General features: G+C 45.4%; 1 protein-coding gene across 1 annotated transcript in view; it reads left to right on the top strand.

Moving 5' to 3' along the window:
- GALNT17 (polypeptide N-acetylgalactosaminyltransferase 17) overlaps positions 1-24666 on the top strand; it is a gene marked incomplete at both ends in the record, with an annotated part of 187865 nt that overhangs the window by 108583 nt on the left and 54616 nt on the right. Inside the window, one exon of the mRNA XM_080630235.1 lies at positions 11606-11723. Within this exon, the coding sequence (XP_080486361.1) occupies positions 11606-11723 (118 nt within the window). The remainder of the gene's footprint in view (positions 1-11605; positions 11724-24666) is intronic.

Below are 24666 nucleotides of genomic sequence, written 5' to 3'. Positions count from 1 at the left end.
CCTGTACCACGTGGCTCACATCCATTGCTATCACATCGGGGTCACCACTTGTAGTTTCTCGCTACTTGTGTGGTGAGGGACAGAAGCACTAGTTCCCTCCGAACTAGGGCTGAGACATAGAGCATTCATGGAATGCGGGTCATCAACGATTTATTGCGCAGTTAGAATTCCTTATATTTGCCGCCCAAGCACCTCCCCAGGGTCAGCTGGTTCCTGTCCCTCCTGGCAACCTCCTGTCCATGCACCAATCCCTACAAATACTCATTTGCCCAAGAACCTGAAGGCAGTTTGGATTCAGGTTCATGGAGAGTGTGTCCTTACTTTGTGAACTCATTGCAGCTCTTGGTTTAGTTCAAGTCTTTGCATGTGCAGGGTTCCACACATGATCACTGATAAAGGTTTCTCAACTCATCCAGCTCCTTTCCTAGGAGTTCAGGCACTGATATCCACTCCCTCCAGTTTTTTTCCAGACCATGGATTCAGTCACAAAGTCCTGATGCGTTTAATGCCTGCAGCGTGTTGGAGGTCTGCCAGAGCAAACTGCACATCCTTTACCCCAGGGAATCTGATGTTGCTTAACTTTTAGGCAAAACACTAATAAAAGAGTCAGCCTTTTGGCCACAAACCTATTATAGCATTGGACAGATGCTTTGTTAGCAAAAGGAGAATGGCAAAGCACTTGGGATTCCCTGGGTAAAGATGTTGCCTTTCTCTAGAAAAGGGAGCAGCCCCTTTCTGCTCCCAGCTGCATTTTTATGCCGCAAGCTACAAAACCATATTGCAGAGCTGAATGACCCAAGCATCTCAAACACCCCTCCACATAACCAGCACCATGGTGGGTGACGGGAGGTCTCCTCTGCCTCCTGGAGAGGAGCCTGTGTCCATGCCAAGCCTGGGCCTTCCCTTGACCTTGTGCCTTTTAGTCCTGGAAGCTTGTTGCCAAATCAAATTGAAGAAAGCGCCTGCAGGCATGGCTAAATGAACATCTGTGCTGACTTCTCCAGTCTGACTGTGTGTAGTCAGTCAGTAATGTTATATTCCTTGGGATGACAATTGGAAGGGGAAGAAGAACCTGCTTTTCACATTTCTCTTGCTCCCTGAATGCTGACTTCAGGTAGTCCCCAGGGGAGGTTTGGATTAGGTATAAGGACGAAGCTCTTTCCTGTGAGGGTGGTGAGGCCTTGGCATAGGTTCCCCAGAGAAGTTGTGGTCCCCATCCTGTGCACAGCTGTGGGAAGAAAGGCACAGAGCCTTAAAATAGGTCTTTTGGTGTGATAAATGTACTGGGGATGGCATGTGATTTCTGCTTTTGAAGCTGTTGGTCTTCGGTTGTCTGACCCTTAAACAGGCAGTTTAGATAAATCCCGTTGCAAATGTTGGTACATCTGATTTGTGGTTAGGTAGATCTGCTCTAATCCAGATACAGGTGAATCCGAAACAGCCTCTCCCCCGGCAGTCATCTTTACAAGTTGGCTCGATGCAGCTCTTCCCATATTCATTTTGCTGTTCTATCTGTTTTGCTCAGTGTTTAAAATAAACCCCAGACCCTGAAAAATGAGACTGACATTTACTATTAAACGCTGGAGGCACAGACTGTATCTGTTATATTTCTCAGGAGTTGTGCTTCTGCACTATGGATGCGTGAAGGGTAAGATAAACCTGAGAGCTGCCCTCCCTACCAATGGGCTCCTATCAGGTAGTTGTCAAAATAAATGCATTACTCAGCTTCTTTGAGGTGCTTACAGGGCTATTTCAGTGCATTCTCATTTACCCACAAAGTGAAACTGTTCCATCTGTCAATAACAATTTCTCATGTCCCTGATCTTGGTACCAGCCTATCGTGAACATAAACGTGTTTGCCTAAATTCTGTCTGTGGAAATATCTGTGAAATTCCCAATAACTTCACTCTTTGGAAGCTTAAACTTCAGCATCCATTACAGCCATATATCCAAAGCAACATGGGGCTGTGCAGAACTAATAATGAGAAGTCCTCACTCAACACATATTTCTGATAGTGCCTCAACTTTAGTGTTCAGGAGGAATTTAGGTTTAGGAGGAACTGCTGAGCGTTTGGAGGAAACTGGGTCTGCTGAAGGAAGTCTGCTGCCCTTGAGAGAAAATATATTCATGTTAAAAAAGGAGAAGTAAATAACATGTTCCTGTTAAGTGCCTGTTAGTTATACATATTACATCTAAAAGTAATTGTCATTTAATTGGCAGTCTAGCAACACTGGAAGGAGATGAAGCTACAGCTATACTGTGATTATTCCTGACAGACAGCAAAGGGTTGTATTCCTGATAAAGCAATTCCTGCAGAAGTGATTTGGACCAGCTCTTCAGTGAGTGTGAGCAGCACCATGCAGCTGAACCCTCTTGGGGCAGGGGGCACAGCCAGCGGGAGGGCAGACCCCCAGTGTGCCCACTGCAGGTTTTGCATAATTGAGGTCTACTTTGTCCATAAGGAATTGGATGTGCACATTTGAGAGTCCAGAGGACTCTTGGTGTCAGAGCAGCCCTTCTGGGGTCCCCAGCACAAGAGGGACGTGGAGCTGTTGGAGTGAGTCCAGAGGAGGCCATGGAGATGCTGCGAGGGCTGGAGCAGCTCTGCTCTGGAGCCAGGCTGAGAGAGCTGGGCTGGGGCAGCCTGGAGAAGAGAAGGCTCCAGAAGGGGAGACCTGAGAGCAGCTCCAGTGCCTAAAGGGGCTCCAGAGAACCTGGAGAGGGGCTTTGGACAAGTAGGGACAGGCCAAGGGGAATGGCTTTAACCTGCCAGAGGGGAGACTGGGATGAAACGTTAGGAAGTTCTTCCCTGTGAAGGTGCTGAGGCGCTGGCACAGGGTGCCCAGAGAAGCTGTGGCTGCCCCATCCCTGGCAGTGTTCAAGGCCAGGTTGGACACAGGGGCTTGGAGCAAGCTGCTCTAGTGGAAGGTGTCCCTGCCCATGGCAGGGGGTTGGAACTGGATGAGCTTTAAGGTCTCTTCCAACACCAAAGTCTGTGATTTTATGGTTTGAAAACAAGTGGTAACGGGATTAGGATTAAATACCAGGTTAGACAAGCATGTGTGGTCTTTGACACCCAAACTCTGGTTTCCATCTTAGGTATTTCTAAGGATAAAGATTTGGTCTTTTTTCTGCACCAAACATTTTGTTGTAAATCAGAGGCTGCAAGTACCAAAAGATCACACGTTAGAGAAAATAAGTACAAGAAACCTTTCACCTTCCCAGCAGTGAAATCTCAGCCTTCGTTTCCTTCCTTGTCATTGGATTTTTGAAGTGGTACAAATGCGCATCCTTCAATCTAGGGCTATGTGAAATCGTTGTCTTCTTGAGGAACTGGAAGATGGCTTGAGGGTGTTGGCTGTAGCTGTGCAGGTACATTCCAAGTATCTAGGAGGATGGGTGAAGGCACCTCCCGTTCTGCTCAGAGCTGCCCAATGAGGTGGATTTCATTAGCAGAAATGAGGTTTTAAGCTACTTCTGGTGGAGCTTTGAAGCCAGTCCCTGACATTGCCCTGGGGAGTTCTGCATCTCTAATGTGGACTAAATAGGCCTGATTTGCATAGACAAGCACTTCTGTTTTAATGAAAAGTTCACATGGGATTCAAAAGCCCTGAATCAGCTCTTCAGGAGGGTGCTTGGCACTCGAGTTGAAGAGGCAGATGATAGTCGGAAGAGACCGTGACCTCCTCTTGATTAATCTTTCAAGGTGTGTGCCTTCCTTACCTACCCCAAGTGAAGGAGCAGCAGCTTTCTGTGCACGGTGCAGTGATGCACAGCGTGGGGAAAAGACTCTGATTTCCTCTCCCTTCCCAACTCAGATTAAAATAACAAGATGCTTTGTTTTGGTAGATTTTTATCTCATGTTTGTTAACATGTTTTAACTAATGAGACAGAAGAAAACATCTATTTTCCTATCAGGGCTTTGTGGCTTAGCTCCTGGGTTTGATTACAAGATACACTCTGGCTGGATAATTCCGATGCAAGGAAAATGTAACAGCAATTTGCAGATCTGCTTTGAGTGTAGGACCTTTAGGGGACCAGTAATATAAGAAAAGGAAAACCAGGTTAACTAAACGCTCTGCCTTCCTGACTCCTCATCCATGCTAATCTGTTCTCCCCTTTGTATTCTGTCCTGGTGTGCAATAACTTTTCAGACAGGAAGAGTATTTTTCTTGCTATCTTTTATATCTTTTATCACAGTGACTGTGCGCCAGTGCATATATGGAAATCATGCTCTGGTTTATCACACCTCCAAATCTGAGACTCTGGTTTGCCTCTCTGGTAGGAGATCTAAAAATGCTTTTTCTCGAGAGCATCTAGGTATTGCACTCACCTGGCAGATGAGGAAACAGAGGTGCAAGGAAGTTCAGTGCTTTGCCTGAGGTTCTTCACATGGAAATTGGAGCTGGCACACAACAGCGACAAAGTCAAATCTATCTTGAGCAAGGTCACAGACATGGGTAGACATAATAGGTATTTTAAAAAATACATAGTTTTCACAGCTTCTTTGCTATTAAAAGTTTATGTGGTATTAATCTCCAGTAAATTCAGGAAAGGCATTCAATCTAGCATCTCCTTTATGGGGTTTCTCTTATTTATAATTTCTTTTGTGGATTCTGTAGTACTTAGCAACAGGGGAAAATAAACCCATTTGAAACAGACAATTAACCAAGGTCACTGGGGCAGGGAAGCTAGAATTATTCAAGAAACAAGTATTGCAGATGCCCCCCTGGGGATAATATTCAGCAAGGTATGCTGCTGTGGGCTGAAATGCTGTTCCTCTGTAGAAATGTTATTACGTTCTCAAGAAAGGCATCCAGCTTTTATCTGCCCAAGCCATTACGCAGGCAGTGAAGAGGAGCTGAGAGCATGGCTCCTGCCTGACTCCTCATCTGCATGTAGATGCCTCCCTGCGGGAGGCAGAAGCTGTTTATGTTTCTCCTTTGGAGATGTGCTTCCTTGTGTGACATTAGTTTTGGGGCTTTTGTGATGCTACAGAGGGATTCTTCATCAGGGAGTGTAGTCACAGGACAAGCGGTGATGGGTTTGAATTTAAACAGGTGAGATTTAGGTTGGATATAAGGAAGAAATTCCTTAATGTGAGGGTGCTGAGGCGCTGGCCCAGGGTGCCCAGAGAAGCTGTGGCTGCCCCATCCCTGGCAGTGTTCAAGGCCAGGTTGGACACAGGGGCTTGGAGCAAGCTGCTCTAGTGGAAGGGGTCCCTGCCCGTGGCAGGGCTTGGAACTGGATGAGCTTTAAGGTCCCTTCTAAACCATTCTATGATTCTATGATCTTGCTCTCATGTGCCGCTGTTGTCCACCTTCCGTGGCTGCCCTGGCACCAAAACACGCTTCCATTACTGCAAAGTTCTTTAATTAATGATCTGAAGTTCACTTTTACAGCTCCATAGCACGCACCCAGGCTACATCTGCCCTGCATGTTTGCTTTTGAGAGAGGCAAAGGGGTAAGACAGGGCACCATGAATCTGCCATTGCAGTTGAGGAGCTTGTGGGGAGGAGGGCTGTGAGGTCTTGTGCCAGGCAGGAGGGTGCTGCCCCATCCTCGTCCTCACTGGTGGCCCCTGCATGTGGCCAAACCTGTCTCTGAGGACAGGGGAAGAGGAGGGAAGCACAATGGTAGGGTAGAGGTGATGAAGTTTCCCCTGTACAGTGAGTTGGCTTGCCTTGCCATGATCTCATTTCAAAGAATGGGGTTGCTTCCAGCTCTGGGCTCTGGTCAGCCTCTCCTGTCACAGCCTTATCACTCCACAGGCCCCAAGAGCCTAGCTCTGCAGGGCAGTTCCCAGGGATGTTGGTGGTCACTAAGCCAATTGCAACTGAAAAATGGGCTTCTTGTTTTCCAGTTAATTTTTGATTCATTTGGTTCATCTCCTCTTCCATTTCTCTGTCATTGCCCCCTCCCAAACCCTGAAGGACCGGCGGTTTGTTCTGTGGCTTTGCAGGCAGTCTGACTGCAGATCCCCTGAGAACAGCACATCACTCAGGTATGGTGACAGCCTCAGGGTGGGCCTTGGAGCACCCAGAAGAGACTCTGCCCCTCCAGCACCCCAGAGCCACCCTGCAGTGTTCAGACTGGGCTCAGTGCTCTGGCCAGGGGCGAGCCGCAATGGAGTACTCCAGCCTGCAGTCCCCTCAGGAGGCCAAGCAATCCCCAAGCCCCAGGGACACAGCTTGTGGGGTAGGGTCTCTACCCCATGGAGGTCTGCTGCCTGTGGGTAGGGTCTGATTTAACCCCATCTTACAACCAGAGGGGCCAAACATTAATGCCACATACTTGCATTTAATGTCCAGGCACATATTTGCTTGCTCTAAACCTGTGTGACTCATCCCGGTCTTTATTTATTCTGCAGTATGTTCACTGGGCCCCAAATGCAGAAGCACAGAGGTGACAGCACTGACAGTTGTTTCTGTTTGCAAATCAGGTCCTTAATTTTGTCTAAAAATAGCCAAAAGAAAACTGCGTTTTATCATAGAGTGGCATGTAAAAATAAAGCTGGTGTTCTTCCTTAACCTGGTATCATCAGGGAAATAATTGACAGGATGTTCTTTACTGTGAGGGTGGTGAGGCACTGGAATGGGTTGCCCAAGGAAGTTGTGAATGCTCCATCCCTGGCAGTGTTCAAGGCCAGGTTGGATGAGGCCTTGGGTGGCATGGTTTAGTGTGGGGTGTCCCTGCCTGTGGCAGGGGGCTTGGAACTAGATGATCTTAAGGTCCTTTCCAACCCTAACTATTCTATGATTCCATAATTCTATGATAGGCCATTATTTAAAACCATGGGCTTAATTTGATGGGATTTGGTCATTTACCTGAAATGTTCTACAAATTATGAGTTGGTTAAATCTAAGCCATGGAGCTCAGAGTCTCCCAGTGTTTCCTGCTGAGCTTCTGGCGCCCACCAGTGACCCCCTGCGGAAGCATGGAGGTGCCGACAGGCAGCGAAAGTGGGGAATTGTGTGTGTTTTGGACAAGTCTGAAAGCTCAAAATGGGGAAATGGAGATGTTTGATTTGGGCATCTTAAATTAGGACTGTCAGGTTCAGGAGAGGGACAGGCAATGCCTTGCTGGGCAGGTAAAGGACCAGCCCAAATATATGGAACATGGTGCTGTGTCTGCTAAAGCAGTGGGATTGTGTTGTTGAAGGTGAGCAGCTCCATGACTGAGGTTTATCAGAAACAGCAGCAGAAACTGGACACCCCAGCAGTTGTTAAAGTATATTCGCAGTGGTGTGACCACCGATTATTTTTCTGATACCTTTTTTCTACAGATTTTATTAATTGTGCTTTAGTATAAAATTGGAAGCAAAATCCAATTGTGTAGGAAAATTATTTCTTTGAAGAAGCAATCTACTTGAGACTTTTTAATCATTAGATGATAACTGTGCACTAAAGAAACGAAGACCATTATACTAACTTAATAGGCTAGGATAAACGTTTTTCCCTGTATCTTCTTCATCTTAGAGCTTCATGCTGAGGATATTTCATAGGTTCTTTTCTTGACCTTTTTGTCACTTACTGCATAGAGGAGCCAACCAAACGAATGGCAGGGATCTAACACTGTGCATTTCTGAATACAAATCCAATCATTGTGCTAAACATCTCTGTTCATCCTTCCCTGCCAAAGTCTGCTTTTCCTTTCTCATTACAGCACAAATAGCTATCGGGACAAATAAAAATGCATTTAGCTGAGCTGGGTGATTTTTAAAAACAAACTGTGTTAATGCTTTTAATTAAGAGGCAGAGGAACAAGAGGCTTTATCAGCTCTTTGTCTGCAGGCCATTATTTCCTTGTGGATGAGCTATCTATTATTGTAAATGTCCACCTTTTTGAAGGATTTACTACAAAATCAAATGGTGTTTTCATTTAAATTGTTGAGCGCCGCTTGATTCCTCATTTATTTAATATGGAGGCATTGTTACAAAGAAGAATGTAGCACTTAATTTCTATTGCTTGAGGGACTTGGGACCTGCACGGGAATGTTGTTTTGCATGCTTCACTGTGTTGGATGTGGAAAGCAATGAAGATTAGGAAGATTTGAAGGTGAAAGTTGTGAAAGCCCAACCAGGGTGTCTCTAAGAATGTTTTGGAAAGGTGACTCTGTGGTCTATGAAGTGAAGGTATGCTGCAAAATAACGATGAAAAAGGAGTTCGTGGGGTATGGCTCCTGTGTATGGCTGTTGAGCGGCTTCCAGTTCAGAAAGCCTTGTTTATCTGGTGGCGAGTTCCCAATGATCATAGAATCATAGAATAACAATGTTTTGGGTTGGAAGGGACCTTAAAGCTCATCCAGTTCCAAGCCCTGCCACGGGCAGGGACCCCTTCCACTGGAGCAGCTTGCTCCAAGCCCCTGTGTCCAACCTGGCCTTGAACACTGCCAGGGATGGGGCAGCCACAGCTTCTCTGGGCACCCTGTGCCAATGCCTCAGCACCCTCACAGGGAAGAGCTTCTTCCTTATATCCTACCTTAATCTCCCCTGTTTAAGTTTAAACCCATCACCCCTTGTCCTGTCCTTACAGTCACTGATTTAGAGTCCCTGTCTGGCATCCATGTAGGCCCCCTTCACACACTGGAAGCTGCTATGAGGTCTCCGTGCAGCCTTCTCTTCTCCAGGCTGAACAGCCTCAACTCTCTCAGCCTGTCTCCATACATGAGGTGCTCCAGTCCCTGCTCATCCTCATGGCCTTCTCTGGACTTGCTCCAACAGTTCCATGTCCTTCTTATGTTGAGGAGACCAGAACTGCACACAGTGCTCCAAGCGAGGTCTCACGGGTGCAGAATAGACGGGCAGGATCACCTCCTTTGACCTGCTGGTCTCGATCTGCGTTACTGGGTCAGAAATGCAGCTTAATTTGTCTGAAACTTTCACTTGATTTTTTTTCCCTGGCTTTAACTGCTCTCCAAGTGCCTTTAACAGACCTAGCAGGTTTTGACTAGTGAAGTCAAATGTTGCCATGCTCCACCACACCTATTCCCAGTGGAGGAGATGAACTGCGTACTCCCCATAAAACCAGAACAATTTACCCTTCTCTTTAATTCCAGGAGGTAATCTAAGATAATGGAGCTATTAGATTTGGCATCTGTAACGTGGTTATCATTTCAGAAAGAATTGTTTCTGCTGATGGCAGTTAACTTGCTACAAATAAAGCAATAGAATTGAAATCTTAAGTACTAGAGTGGCAGCAAACCATGAAACATTATACTGCTGATTGGAAGGAAGGCCGAGCTCGCTGTCAGGGAAGAAATCCATTGACATAAGCCTCTGATGGATTTCAATTCTGACTAATTTAATATGACGGCAGCCTGCAGCTGTTCTACCAGTCTATCAGAAGTATTATAATGTCTATAAATAATAATACTTAAGTTGCTAGAACCTTTTCTCCAAGGAGCTTGAGGATTTCATGAAGATTAATTTGGCAGAGCCAAGCTGAGGTCCTTGGGATTAGGGAGCCCCATATGGACGTCTTGTGAGGTGTGGATGGAGAAGTTGAGTGTGGGCTTGATGCTACCTATCTGTAACCTATGGCTGGGTATGTTTGAGGGTACTTTCCACCTCTGCAAGCCATAACTGCTTAGTTAGCCTTGAACGTGCTCTGCAGCGTGGACAAGCCATGAAATGTGCTTTGAGCCAGGGTTTTGAGGCTGCTGTTAAATACATGATCCTGTTGCCCAGTTTCTACCTCAAGACCAGGTTTTCCCCTGGAGAATGGGCATTTCTAAGTGCTGTGGATATCCAGATACACCGTCTAGCATTGATGTTACATCCTGCAGGTCTTCCGCAGGCAGCACAAAGAGTGTGTCGCCTAGGCCCAGGTGAGGAGCTGCACAGGTGATGGCCATCCCATCCTGTGTGGTGGAGCTTCCACCTCTCAGTGCTTTCAGCTCTGGATGGGCAAAGGTGTCCTATAGCTCCCCATACAAGCAGATTCTGGCAGTACCTTGGCATGGCCTATCCTTAAAATTCATTGTCTCCTCCCTGCTCATCCCTCCAAGCGGATCCTTTTTTCCTCCTTTACAGTATGGATTCAAATGAAAGCAAGTTAAATAGGAGGATAGTTCTTATATTTCTATTTTAGTACATAAAATATCCCAGGGGGTAAACTTTCCACGTGCCATAACCGCAGCAGATTAGTATGTCCCCAGGCAGCAAGAACATAATGATACGGTTTTGTTCAGTGCCATGCTCTGTGGCAAAGTGTAATTTTATGGAGAGGGTCACAAGTGTTTAACCACTCAGAAACTACCCCCGAACATGATCTCAGCTTGTGTGAATCAGAACAGCATCCTCATCTCAAGGCATGAGATGAGGATGATGTTAATGGAGATCTGGTGAGGTGTTTTGCAAGGTAATGAGGGAGGGATAGTGTGTGTGCACGTTGCAGCCGGGATTGTTAATAAACACAACCAGCTATTATGTCTTTGAAATTGCATAGTTATTATGCATTAACCCCTGACACTACACTTTTCCCCAGTCTTTCTGCTATTCCGCTGATATCAGTATTATTAGTATCACTCTCATTTTTCTCCATCATTTTCCCTGACCAGACACTGTGCTTGGCTGCTCTTGCACATGTGGAGCCGAGCAGCACTGTTAGCTGGAAGGCATGAGGTTTTACAGGGTGAATGTGACAACTTGATCTCTAAAGCAGAGCCCTGGCCATAATGGTGGAACTGGGCGAATGACTCAGCAGATGTTTCTGCAAGCTGTTGTCTTTGAATTTTTGAAGGTTTTCCTTCTGCAAATGCACAGTTTAGCTGCTTGTTGCTGGTTGGTGATGATTCCTTATGGTATATTGTGAAGATCCCAATCAGGAACCCTGTTTCACAGGATACTCTAAAAACTAGCGTCTGTTCTGAAGTCTGGTCTGTACTAGACATGCAAGAAGAAAGTAAGAGAAAGGATATGCCATTATTACATTTCCTTTACTTACAGGGAATGGAAACCCAGAGTTGTGCCCTTTCCCATAGACAGACCAAGGCGTCTGTGAAAAAGCCAGGACCTGAAAGCTTTTCAGTAATTTAATCCCAAGAAAACTCTTTCTCTAGTGTATAGACAGTAAAATGAACTTTGGGACAGTTTCACTGCACTGGTAAAATAATGTCTCCAAAGGAACAGAGCTCACTCATTGCTGAGAAGTGTCTGGGATGATATCTGAAGGGAGCCTACAAGGATGCTGGACTCTTCATGAGGAACTGTAGTGATAGGACCAGGGATGATGGGTCCAAACTTAAACAGGGGAAGATCAGGTTAGATATAAGGAAGAAGTTCTTTATTGTTAGGGTGGTGAGGCACTGGAATGGGTTGCCCAGGGAAGTTGTGAATGCTCCATCCCTAGCAGTGCTCAAGGCCTGGTTAGACAGACCCTTGCGTGATATAGTCTAGTGTGAGGCGTCCCTGCCCATGGCAGGAAGTTGGAACTGGATGATCTTAAGGTGCTTTCCAACCCAAACCATTCTATGATTCTATGATAAATGGTGGCAGGAAACATCTGAAGCCAACAGGAGCGTTGCAAAAATTAGCCATTGGTCCATTAAAAATTGGAAAATGCCAATAATGGTTCATTTCTGTTGTTCTTCTCTTCATCCAGGACACCGGCGATGATCGGCTGCTCTTTTGTTGTGCACAGAAAGTTCTTTGGAGAGATTGGGCTTCTGGATCCTGGGATGGATGTGTATGGCGGGGAGAACATTGAGCTCGGCATCAAGGTTTGTGACATGCGCGCAGGAAAAATTGCACCTAGCAGTGTTTAGGGAGCCCAAACAACACTTTCACAAGTTAGCATGAACAGTTATTAGAATGCTTCAGGGGATCTGAGCCTTGGTTTGTTTTATACGTTTTAATTTAACTTTAAGGAGGGGAAATGACTTGCTTTGAGGGGTGAGTAGTTTTTTCCCTTGGATTCTTATCTGTCTGACTTGGTACTGAGATGAAATGGCATGGCAGCTTAAGCCATAGGTCACGTTGTCACATCATTCCTATAATTTCATAGGTGCCTCAATTGCCAGGAAAAATACAGTGTCATTTGGACAGCCTTAGTGGAGTTGGTGGAACTCTTGTGAGTATCTCAAGGAGACGCAAGGCCTGACAATATTTTACAGGCATTAAGCATCTGCGCATAAACTATGTTCACAAACAGGCAAAACCTGCTTTTAAAAGTGAAACACTAATAGCCCTGTTTTTAGAGCTGCTTCAGTGCACCCATGCAGACGTTTGTCGCTACAGAATCCACTGTGACAGCATCACTTGATTACTGTGTATGGTATTAGATGTGGCTTAGTGATTCAAGTGTTTACATACAGTGAAGTGATTCATAAGCAATGAATTCAATGTTCAGAAGCAACTTGGGATGGCGAAGCCTATGGAGATTCTTTTAGGCATGTTTTAGAGTACAGCACTTACGTTAACAAGCTGATGGGGAGAGGCTTGAGACTTATAACTGGAAAATTGGATTGACTGTGCTGTTGTGAAAATGAGAAATCATTGTTCAGTTCATAGATTTACCAGAGGATATTTGCTTTGCTGGCAAGTCAGAAGAAACTTAAGAAATCTATTGTTTGTGGCTACAGGGAGCAATAATCTCACTTAAACAAGGGAATAGAAATTAAGAGCTTTAAATATGCCACATAGCTCTTCTCTGTGTGAAGTAATTATTGCCCATCGTCATGCACATCATTGCTTGGGTATAGAGGGATCCTGCTCTAAAACAAGCTTCTCTTATGGCTGTCCTTGTTTGTCTGTTTGCAGGATGTTTTAATAATATCACTGTGGTACCAGCCTTCTCCCAACCGCTAATTCAGCCCATCTGCTAGGTTTTAGGGGGATTTTGGGGAAGATTGGCTTCTTAACTGGAAAAATAAGGTGGATGTCTCAGGGACAAGTGGTGAGGATATGTCCTCTTCTTTTTCACATGCTGAACTTTTTAGAAAGGCTAGCTTATAAACATCCTTTTGGAAAAAAGTAATCTCTCTCTTCCCAAGTGACTTTGGGTTTCTAATCCATGTGTTCCTGCTGTTTGTACACTCATACACTGTGTATTCCAGTCAAGATATTAAAAACATTGGTGGTTTTGAGAGCCAAAATACTTAGGAAATCCACTTTGTAAGACTATGCAGAAAGTAGATTTTAAACCATTCCTGAACTCCAGAAATCAGTCTGTGTGCAACTGTCTTATTTAGCAACCAGGAGCTCATGGCACATCAGTCCCATGTCATGGCCCTTGGCCATTGTCAAGTAGCATATGCAGAGAGTGGTCCTGGAGATGTCTCTGGTTGCCAGGTATTGGAGTGCCACTTCATAGTACAGTTTCAGTTATAAGTAGTTTATCCAAGGTTAGTCATTGTGTGTGTAAGGAAGCTGAGAATTGTTACGGATTCAAACAGATGTTGGGTCTCAGATGGATATAGCTGTTTCTAATGGTCCCTTCCTTTGTGCTTGTGCTCTTGTGTGTCTGGGGTCTGTCCCAGCCAGATCACATTACCAGTAATGTAGGGCTCTTTATTAATAAAAGCATTTTAAAGAATCAACTTGAATAGAAAATTATGAGGCTTTTTGTGGGTGCTTTGTTGTTTGCCTGATAAGTGGATGTCTATAGCCACAAAAGTAATTTGGTGCTTCCTTGTTTGTTTCAGTGATTTTGGGATGAGAATAAATACAGCAAGTATTTATTTTATTTTTGATGATGGGGCAAATTCCATCATCTTTCTGACAATCATGTGACATTTTTTTAAACATTAGATTCATGTTCTGTCAAAAATGCTGCAAGACCAAAAATGAGATAATAAACCCATTGAAGCTAAGGGAGGGACATGGAAAAATTAGTGTTTTGGGCAAATGCACAAGTTAACTATATTATGGTAAAATTAAATGCAAGTAATCTGAATTAACTAAATGAAATAAATTATTGAGAAGGTTAAGCTGTCCTAACCTAGAAGATCCAAGGCCATAGACTGTACGAGAGTCTTGTTTCATTAATATAGAATGATAGAATGGTTGGGGTTGGAAAAGACCCAAGATCATCCAGTTCCATCCCCCTGCCGTGAGTTCCTCAAAGCCCTGTCTGACTTGGCCTTGAACACTGCCAGGGATGAGGCAGCCACAAGCACCCTGTGGCACCTTGTGCCAGCGCCTCACACCCTCATAGGGAAGAACTTCTTCCTTACATCCAACCTAAATCTCCCCTGTTTAAGTTTAAACCCATCACCCCTTCTACCTCTGCAGCCCCTGATGAAGAGTCCCTCTCCACTATCCTTGTAGCCCCCTTCAGACACTGGAAGCTGCTCTGAGGTCTCCACACAGCTTCTCTTCTCCAGGCTGAACAGCCCCAACTTTCTCAGCCTGTCTTCATCCGCAAGGTGCTCCAGACCCTTATCAAATCCTCATGGCCTCCTCTGGATGTGCTCCAACAGATCCATGTCCTTCTGTTGAGGACTCCAGAACTGCACACAGTGCTCCAATTGAGGTCCCACGAGAGCAGAATAGAGAGGCAGGATCACCTCCTTTGACTTCGAATATTCTAAAATGAGCTGTACTGTACCTGTGTGTGGAGAAATGAACAGCCCATGTGTTTCTTTCAGCTGCTGAATTCAGCTGGATGAGAAAAATAAACCTGTTACATGCACAGAGGTGGCTCTGGGCTCACTGCTGTCTGTGCTGGGAAGCATCCTCAGATTGCTCAGATAATAATAATAAAGCCATTAAGCATGTGGCTGCCCCAGGCAAATTCCTGTTCTGCTTGAGGGGTAGCTTTGGCCCTGACAAGGGGAACATGCTGTTCTCTCTATTATTGCATTTTCTTTTATCACACTGGAGTATCTCCAGAAGGTTGTGCTTATTCACTCCTTTTGTCCCTGATGTCCACTGCTTCACTTCCTGAGGCAGGATTGAGTCTAATTCCTCTTTTCTTGGCAAAGAGCAGAGAAGTGTTTGCTAAGCAAGGCAGTTTAAGCTAATATTTCAACTGAGAGGTTTTCAACATGGTTTTTTTTCTCCCCTCTGAATGTGTGTCTTGCAACCAAATTACAATAAGTGCCAGGTCATTCTTACAGTGTTGACAGTCTCAAGGACCAAACACTTGATCTGTTCCTGTGTTAATAACATGCCTCAGCAGACTGTTTGTGGAAGTCTCATCCTGCTGGTGACCGGGCGATGCCTGTGAAGCTGCTGGAGCCAGAGCATGTGGAGGGATCTGGTACCTGGTTTGGGTCTCACTACCAGAATAGGGACAGCAAGTAGCTCAGCTCCTGCTGTTGGTCCCAGGAGGAATAACCTGGTCTCTCTATACAAGCTGTGAGTCAATTCTGTTAACTCTTTCTAAGAGGTTCTTCTCTGATGTGGTGAACCTGGTGTCCAGTTTCCACGGCTCGAAGGTGTTGGTGCTGCTCTTGATCCCCACCAGTTCCACGTGTGAGTTTTGGCACTGAGGCTTCTCTGAGCATCCCTGTTCCTTTTTCTGTATTTTAGAGCTGTTTGTGGTCCCAGTGACTGTGTGACCAAGTGGGAAGTCTGCTTTTGCTGCGTGTCTCACTTTTCCTCTGCAGGGAGGATTTAATGGGTTTTCATGGTTAGTCACAGGCATTCACTAAAGATGCTCCATAAAATTGCACGTGTCTATTGGAATAGAGATACAAGAGTCTATTGCATGACTGTTGCCATGATTTCAAAGTCTGGGATGGGTTACAAGGTTGTTTTCAGTGTCTCTTGTGCTCCTGCCATCCACTGCTAATTAAATTTATTAGAGCTGTCTTTTAGAGATTAATTTAATCAATAAGGATATTATTACTACTTTGGTGGTACCATTTATACAAATTGTCACTTGAAGAAAGCAATTAACTGGGAATGCTCATTAGCTGATCCATCCCCCACCTTATTTGTGTAGTAAGAATCGATTATTGAATTCATTAAGAAAAGCACAATTCAGGGATGCCTTTGAGGTTTAATGGCTGACTCGAGCTACTTTTTACTATGCAAGTAAATTCTGTGCAAGTTAAATTGTCTGAAGTTTGGTTGGATCTTTTAAGACTGTTTCCAGAGGAAAAGCAGAGCATGTCCTCCTGATATCCCAGATTTTTTTTCCCCCCAAATCTGTCATCTAGATTCAACAGGCCAGATTTTGGTGCTGCCAAGGCAGCAGTTGTGTGCATGCAGCAGGCAGAGTTGCATCCGTGTGCAGAGCAGCAATAAGGGAATATGGAGCTTTAAAAATCCAGTGGGTGCAATGAGGGCATTGGACATGTTGTTGTTAGTGGTGATTTCTTTAATAATCAGACTGTCATCCTGCAGCTACCTAGACACAAACTGCACTGGCAGTGACGTTGATCCTCTCTCAGAGGATACCATGCCTGTGTACACTTCAATCTTCCAGAAACCCTAAAAATAGATTAAATAGCATTTTAATGGTACAAATCTCTCGTGTGCGTTTCATCCATGAAGGAGCCCATTTTGTTTGTATGGGCATGATTATTCATGTGCCAAAATGTTGAGAGGGTCAGGCAGGAAAGCAAACAGGAAAGCCATCAAATAGGTATATTTAAATTCCACAGGGGAGCTTGACTCTTTCTGCATTCAGAAAATCAAATCCTTCTCTTCCTGCATACATGTGCCATAAAATGATGGCTGTATCTTTTTGTTAAGAAGAAAACAGTGAGGGTGTTTAGAGTGAACAATTCTTGTGGTATCCATGGCTCTGTTGGGGCTGAGGAGAGGGATGGGCAGCCTGTATCCAGCCTTATAGGAGGCAGAAAATCCCTCTTGGTGCTGGGTGGGAGCTGGGTGGGAGCAGAGGCGGGATGTCAGGGCAGGGCTCTGAGTCATCAGAAAGATGTTTTGATTTTATTTTCTCTCTTTTTGTAATAATAAGACCAGCACAGGCTGATTTTCCCATTCCAACTGGGAACACAGGCTCTGATGCAGATACCGTGTCTTTATATAACATTGTGCATGTCTCTAAAATGGAGAGCGAAAGACATAATGGGGAGTGCATAAATACCATTGTTATGCCAGATATATGTCTGGGTTTCTACTTGTATGAACCTAATATCTATATAGTTAGTGCCTGTCATCAAAGTACCCCTGGTTAGGGTGGAATTTCTCTTACAATGTCAACCAAACACACAGACATCTAATACCAGGTGTCACATTTTGTCTCTGTGATGTGTGTTACTGCTGTCATGCGAAATGTTGTCTTGCCAGGGCTTTTTGTTTCAGCATCTTCAAATGTCTCTCTCTCTCTCAGTTCTCTGATTAATACATTAAAGTCTGGGCGTAAGGCAGAGAGAGCTGACGGTTGGCACCACCTGAAATCCCTTTTTAACCACTCTGTCCATCAGTGTCTGGGTGTGAATTCCAGTGTCCCTCCAGTGCTGTCACGTCTGCTGGCTTCACCGGCACCAGCATGGGTGGGAAATGGGAGATCTGTGATAAAGTGTTGTTCCATTTTATATCACTTTGAAAAATGGGTAGCTGAAAAGCATGTAATTTATTCATCAGGCTTTTTTAGGCTTGTGAGGGTTCACTGAGACTCAGTAGTTAGGGTTGAAACAAGCTTCTTAGGATGCACAAGGGTTTTTTATCCCCCATCTGCGCCCAGCTTTGCTGAGATGAATTAGGCATGGAATTACACATGAGGTAGCAAAGGGGTTTTTTTGGGAAGTGTGGGAATAAATCAGCCCAAAACTCTGAGAGAAGGGGTTTGAGGAGCACAGAGTTTGTTGCAAGATGCCTCCCAGCTTTACATCGCGGTTGGTTGCAGGAGGTGTTGGTGCAGCAACAGATGAGAACGCGCCTTTGAGCAGTTGAAGGCTTTGAGGGAGAATCACCAGCTTCCCTTTGATTATCTGGGGAGTACGCACTGTTCAAATATCCTCTCGTTTGATATTTCTGAGGATTTATACGAGGAACTACAGTCCTCACAAAGCTGGTCAGATGCAGATGATGCAGAATCAGTGCCAGTGCTGGGGAATTCTCGAGTGGGGCTGTTGGCAGGAAGGGAAGGGCATGAAACTCTGGGCTTATTTTGGAGTTAGTCATAGAATGGCTTGGGTTGGAAGGGACCTTAAAGCTCATCCAGTTCCAAGCCCTGCCACGGGCAGCGACACCTTCCACTGGAGCAGCTTGCTCCAAGCCCCTGTGTCCAACCTGGCCTTGAACACTGCCAGGGATGGGGCAGCCACAGCTTCTCTGGGCACCCTGTGCCAGCGCCTCAGCACCCTCAGGTTAGAGCATGACCTGGTTTGAAAAGTTGTGGGGTAAACTGTAGTAAAAGCAAAAGGAGAACCACTAAAGCCCAGGGAATTTTTATTTGACAGGCATAGGAGTTACCATTGGCCCAGCTTGATCTGCAGGACAGAGCTGTGTGGGGATGGATCACACCTCCTTCCTCTATCTCCAGGCACAGAAAGCTTCCCTGTAGCATGGAGCACCCATAACAGCAGTGGGCTTGATGCAGGATATCAGTCACCTGCCTGTGTATTGCCAAGAGCAATACTCCTGCAGTTTAGGAAACATGAAAAGACCCACACCACACAACCCAGACTTGCCAACAATTTAAACTCAAGACCAGCTTTTAAAAAGAATTTTATCATTCAGGCACCTAAATCCACTTGGAAATTGGGACTTAAGGCTGTTTCTAAATAAAAATCAAGTTAACTTGGAACAAATAATAGGCAAAGCAGGAATGACCTTGGAAAAGGTCTTAGAAATAGATCTTTAGAAGTAGTGGTACATCGGTTATACATTACCATCATGTACAGCCGCAGCCTGCTTATTTGTACCTATATTCCTGTTAGAGAAGTTGGTTTTACTCTTCAGAGTGTTTGTTGTGTGGTTGGAAGAAATATTTGCACCCCTGAACAATATCCAGTCACTGCCTGCATTTATTTTAAGAGCAGGAATCAGTACAAGTATGAATTCAGATCCTCTGTTTGGCATTTTAGTTGTCAGCTCACTATTTACTGTAGGTGCTTGAAGATGCTTTATAAGAAGCTCTGGTGTAGTTTTCCAAACTGGTAAATTGCTTTTCATCACATCCCCCTTTATGGAAATGGAGCTGTATTTTGATTATGTCTAAACAGGCTATAACCTCTGCGCTGGGAGCCAGGGAACTGCTCTGCTCGCTGCTGCTGTGCTTGGGTGGTTTATAGCTGCCCCTCCTTGGGATGGCAAATCTCAGGCACAGAGCTCCCGTCTCTCTCTTTCCTCTTGATAGAAAATGATTTGTCATCCCTGCCTGTTACACTGGCAGAGGGGGACAGGTAGAGGAGGGGGATGGAACCGCTGTTTTCACCTCCGTTGATTCCAGTGTTTTTACTGACAAGTTGGTTTTCATGCCCAGAGGATGCTGATCATCTTTGCTGGGAAGTGTGATAACTCTTGCCGTGCAATAGGCTGTGTGTTGCAGCTGAAATTCACCGGTGGATGAAGAAATGCATTTCAGGGCTCAGCCGTGTCTTTATCTTCACTTCAGACTCTGGCAGGTGTCAGCTTGGTGCTGAGTTTTCACAGGATCGGTGCCTCTGGCAGGCAGTGATTTGGGATCCGCCAGACACTGGGTTAACACACTGGACCATGCTGGGGGTGTTGGCTGATGAGGAACTGAACATGACCCGGCTGCATGCGCTTGCAGCCCAGAAACCATCCGTGTCCTGGGCTGCATCAAAAGAAGTGTGAGCAGCAGATCAAAGGAAGTGATTCTGCCCCTCTATTCTGCCATATTATTATGGCTGTTGGGATAAAAGGTAGCAAGTACGTGGGCAAATACATGGTCTGCTGTGATATTTGCACCATTCTGGGCTCTGGTCGAGATGTTTTGCAAGACAGATTTCAGGTACTTGGCAGTTTGATGCTCGGGCAACGGTTTCCCTTCATCTCCAACCCCAGAGATACCTCCAGTGCCTCCCTATGCAGCAGCACTTGCATCCAGCCAGCCCTTGCTGTTGTGAGGAAGACTCAAGAGACTTTCCCATAGCAGAAGGCATTTCTTGGCTGGGCAGGGCTGTCGCAGCACACTAAAATATGGGGTCCAGCTTGCATCTTTGGGATACATTAATGGGCATTTTAAGGGATGTGTGAGCCAGAGGTTTGTTGTGCTGATGTTCACCATAGGCTGGTGTGTCTGGGAGGCGAAGGAGTTGGCATAGGTGGTGTCAGCACAGCCATGCTTTGACTCTCACCCTCCGTGTTCTTGCAGGGAAATAAATTACTTAAGTCATTTTGAACAGCAGCGATGGGTATGAGCAGCTGAAGTATGATCAGCCTTCTACTGCAAGGCACCCTGGTTTGCTGCTTTATTAGCCCTCTGGGCCCTGCTGAGTGGAAGCAGTGCTGGGACATCCCTTCCTGCCCCTGTTGCTGAGCTGTGGTCACGTTTCCAGCACTGAGCAGTCATTAATGTGGGGATGATGCATGAGCTGGAGTGGTCCCGGCTCTCCCAAGTGCCTGGCAGCTGCAATTTGGTTAGAAATTGCTGAGATGTAGCAAAATTAGGCCCCCTGAAAGCTGGTTTTATAGCATCACTCCCAGGAGGACAACTGTCCTTTAAAGTACTTCTGGGTGTCTGAAGCAATAACTCTTAGAAATCTGCTTGCTTCTTTGACTTCACTCTACAAGGTGAGCAGCAGCACATTTACTCTGTGCGTGTGCCTACAATGTCTGGGATATAAATTACCCTATAAAACAAAAAACATGCTTGTGTCTGCCTAAAAACCAACTCCAAGCCAAACTGAACTTTGTCTCGGTACAGAAAGCACACTTGGGAAATGCCAAGAGAAAATTTGACGTGAAATTACACACCAGTAAATGAGGCTCGTAATAAACTGAGATGAGAAATGAGGTTCTTTTTTCTTCCCATTATATTCATAAAGCTTTCTGAAAGCTTCCTGTTCATCATGCAAAGGCAAGGTTATTTTTTTGTCTTTTCATCTGTCCTTTCCTACGAGGAGACCGACTTGTGATGTGCTTGCTGGGGCTGTGGGACACAGATCTCTTCCTTACCTCATCTAGAGCCACAGAGTTGATTTTATCACTCCTGTGGCCTCTGGTCATCCAGGCAGGGCAGTAGCCTGAGGCCTGGGGGTCCTCCAGCCTTGTAATCACTGAGCATGGGGGTTTTCAGGGATAACTGTCTCTTCTGTGGCTACAGATTTCTCGGAGGCTCGAGGCTGGTTCCTGGTGAAGATGTAGTCAGTGCTGTTACACTCCTGTGATTTTTCAACCAAAAAGCTTGTACTTAGAAATTCCTAACCAGTTCTTAGTGTGTTCAGTGTCTCTGTAGGGTTTTGCAGTCACCCGTTCTCAAGGACTTTCAGGTCAAACCCATTCGTTTTGACAAGCAAAACCTCTATTTTCCAAGAGCCCCTCCTGCAATCGCAGCCTCAGCTGCTCAGCTCTGGGAAGCATTCAGGCTGTGTTTCTTTTCCATCTGAACTCCTCAGATGGAGTGAAAAGGCAGCTGACAGCCTGATGGTGATGGCAAGAAACAGAAATTGGCTGCATTTCCCTGCTATGTCCATCCCAGCTCTGCAGAGTCAGCAGAAAACTCTACTAGCAGTAACAGTTGTCACGACCAAATCCTGTCCCAGCCTTGTGACAACACCAGCTTCACTCCCAGATTAAAGCAGGCCTTTCTCCCCTGCCTCCTGCACGTGCCCTTCATGCATCCCAGTTTTTCTGGAGGACCCTGCGCTTACTGCTTGAACATCTGAATCCTTTTGAGACCGGTATCCTCTGGGATTGCTTTGTACCCCTTTCTTTTATTTCAGCATATGGACAGCTTTGACAGGCTAGGCCACTTTACAGTCATCCGTTCAGGCCAGCGTGGTTGTGTGTCAGTCATCTGCCTCCTGACCTTTTGCTTTTTGGCATCCCGGGCATGATTTGCTGTTGTGCTGTCACAAGCAGTGAGTACAAAGCAGATGTAAAACACTTAATGTGAATGTTAACGCTTGCCCTGCTCTGAAGCTTTGCAGAAGCCTCACCACCCTCACAGGGAAAAACTGCCTAAGAGCTCATCTCAATCTCCTCTCTGGCAGGTTAAAGCCATCCCCCCTTGTCCTGTCCCTACAGGCCCTTGTTAAAAGTCCCTCTCCAGCTTTCTTGTTGGCCTCTTTTAGGTGTTTGAGCTCACTTTGCCTGGTTTAGCTTGTTCAGGTGGCTTTTGTATATGTGAAGTTTGATTGGGGTAGGAATTGCATTGTCTCATGTTTGGAAAAGGTGTTGGCATCTTCGAACTCTGCCAGGATTAATGACAGTTGCAAGTAGTATCAGCTTGTTCAGTCATCTCAAATTAGTTGGCTCACTTCTTCCGCAGCTTTTCCACTACCAGCAGATTTGGGTGGCTGCTTCAGTGTGACAAGGAGGAGAAAATTCCCAGCAAAATTCAGTGGGAGCTGATAATTTATCTCCTTCCATCCTGGAAAATCTCCTCTTTCCTTTTGGACTAGCAAGAGGCTGCTGCTGAATACGTATCTCTTGATGTGATATCGCTTGAGACTTACCCTGTACATCATTTTGAATAGCAGTGGAAATAACTAGACATGATTTATGTTTCCCAGTGCATTTAACTTTCAGTCTCCTGTGTCCTTGTGCTACTCGGTGGAGGCTGCAGAGGTGGTGCTCTGTGGGACTCATTCTGGATAGCATTCCCAGTCGGAGCTCCCTGTAAAGTGAATGCTGTCACAGCAGTGAACTTTCTGGCTTCCCTGTGGTGCGCTTTGTTATTCACAGCAAGGCTGCAGCCTTGTAGATGATCTAATCACTATGATCACCACTGCCATAATGCAGGAAAGGTAGTTAACCCCAGTAACACTGCATGGAGCTTTCATTCATCTCCTCCAGGGTTGTCTCAGGAGTCCCATGGCAAGGGAAAATGTTGCAGGTTGACCTTTACAGCTTGGGCTGCCTCCTGCATGTGGTGGTGTGAAGCTGCCAGGCATGTCCCTTCCTCAAATTGAGTAAAGGTTCAGGTGATAGACCAAAACTTTCTTGGCTTTAACTAAAAGCTCAACCAGTAATGTATTCGATACCATGGAACTGAAGTATATATTAGGGGGGTTTTCTGCACCCAGGATAGCAGTGTTCCAATATCTGAAGGGGGCCTCAAGGATGCTGGAGAGGATTCTTCATCAGGGGCTGTAGCAACAGGACAAGGGGTGATGGGTTTAAACTGAAACAGGAGAAGTTCAGATTAGATATAAGGAAGAAGTTCTTCCCTGTGAGGGTGCTGAGGCGCTGGCACAGGGCACCCAGAGAAGCTGTGGCTGCCCCATCCCTGGCAGTGTTCAAGGCCAGGTTGGACACAGGGGCTTGGAGCAACCTGCTCTAGTGGAAGGTGTCCCTGCCCATGGCAGGGGGTTGGAAGTGGATGAGCTTTAAGGTCCCTTCCAACTCAAACCAGTCTGAGATTCTGTGATTTTAGCAATGTTTTCAGCATCCCATCTTCTCTGCACCGGTTAGGGTTGGAAGCTGGTGAGGCAGATCAGAGAATGAAATGGAATTCTACCTTTGACTGCCCAGGCTGTGATCCAGCAGAGTGCTTAACCTAATGTCTGTGGCACTGTGGCACCTGCTTAAATGTAAGTGCTGCCTAAATGCTTTTCTGGGTTGAGGCCTCTCGAGCTGAACTTGAGCCATAAGGGTTAATATTTTCAAACCAGAGTTTTTCACTGAAGAAGGTGGTTGTCATCCTTCCCCCTTGCCCCCTCCAGTTTTCCCATTTTATGAGCTAATTAAGTCATGTAGCTTTAAAATACAATTGCATCCTTCTTGGGTTTTGTCATGTGTCACCACCTTCTAGAGAGTTATTATGTCTTATTTGCACAGGAAAATACTGGCAGAACACACCAGGGAGGAAGCCAACCTGTTCGTTGGATAAATTTATACCTAAAGCTTCAATAAGAAACCCATTATTTCATATTCATCTACAGACACAAAATATATATTAATTAACTAAAGTACTGCTAGTGGGCATATGCAAATGGAGTGGCATCAGTCAAGCCACGACCACCTTTTTCTTTTGCATTTTGACTTTATTAAGAAATCCTGACTGCAGTTCCTTAATATTAGATTTGTGCCTTGAAGCTCAGTGCTGGGACCAAAAAGAGAATCAGAATTTCCTAGTGCTGCAGAAACTGTTGCAAATAATGCAGCTTTATAATGAAGAGTTCATGTGTAATCCTGGATAGGAGATAACATTCTAGATCTGCCTTAGGCACAAAGAACCCGAGTTTATTTTTGTAGAAGGGACTTAGTTTTGTCAATGCAACAGAGTTAAATTGGGAAAGACAATTAGGTATAAATTTACATTTGGACTAAATATGTCGAACTTAGTATGTAAAATAGGAGGTTTAAGTCCATAACTCTGCTTTTCCAAGACACAATGTGATAGCAAAAAAACAGCAGATAACCCAAAGCAATAGGATAACAAAGGATTTCCCAGGCTGGCTGGCAAAGGGCTCACTTTAGGAGGAAGATGATCTCTCAGTGTTGTCACTCCCTGCAGTGATAGCCCGCAGGACACCAGGTCAAGCAGCACCTCCAGAGTGCCTCACTTCTAGCCAGCAGCACTGGGGATCCTTCTGCATCACCAGCTCTTAAATGCTTTAAGTCTTTGCCCAGTGTTTTGCATATCCCTGTCCTGCATAGCTCCCATCCCAGGGG

This window comes from Psittacula echo (assembly GCF_963264785.1).
Source record: "Psittacula echo genome assembly, chromosome: 15".
Lineage (NCBI taxonomy): Eukaryota > Metazoa > Chordata > Aves > Psittaciformes > Psittacidae > Psittacula > Psittacula echo.
The sequence above is the reverse complement of the archived record's forward strand: the minus strand, read 5'-3'. Positions and strand labels throughout refer to the sequence as shown.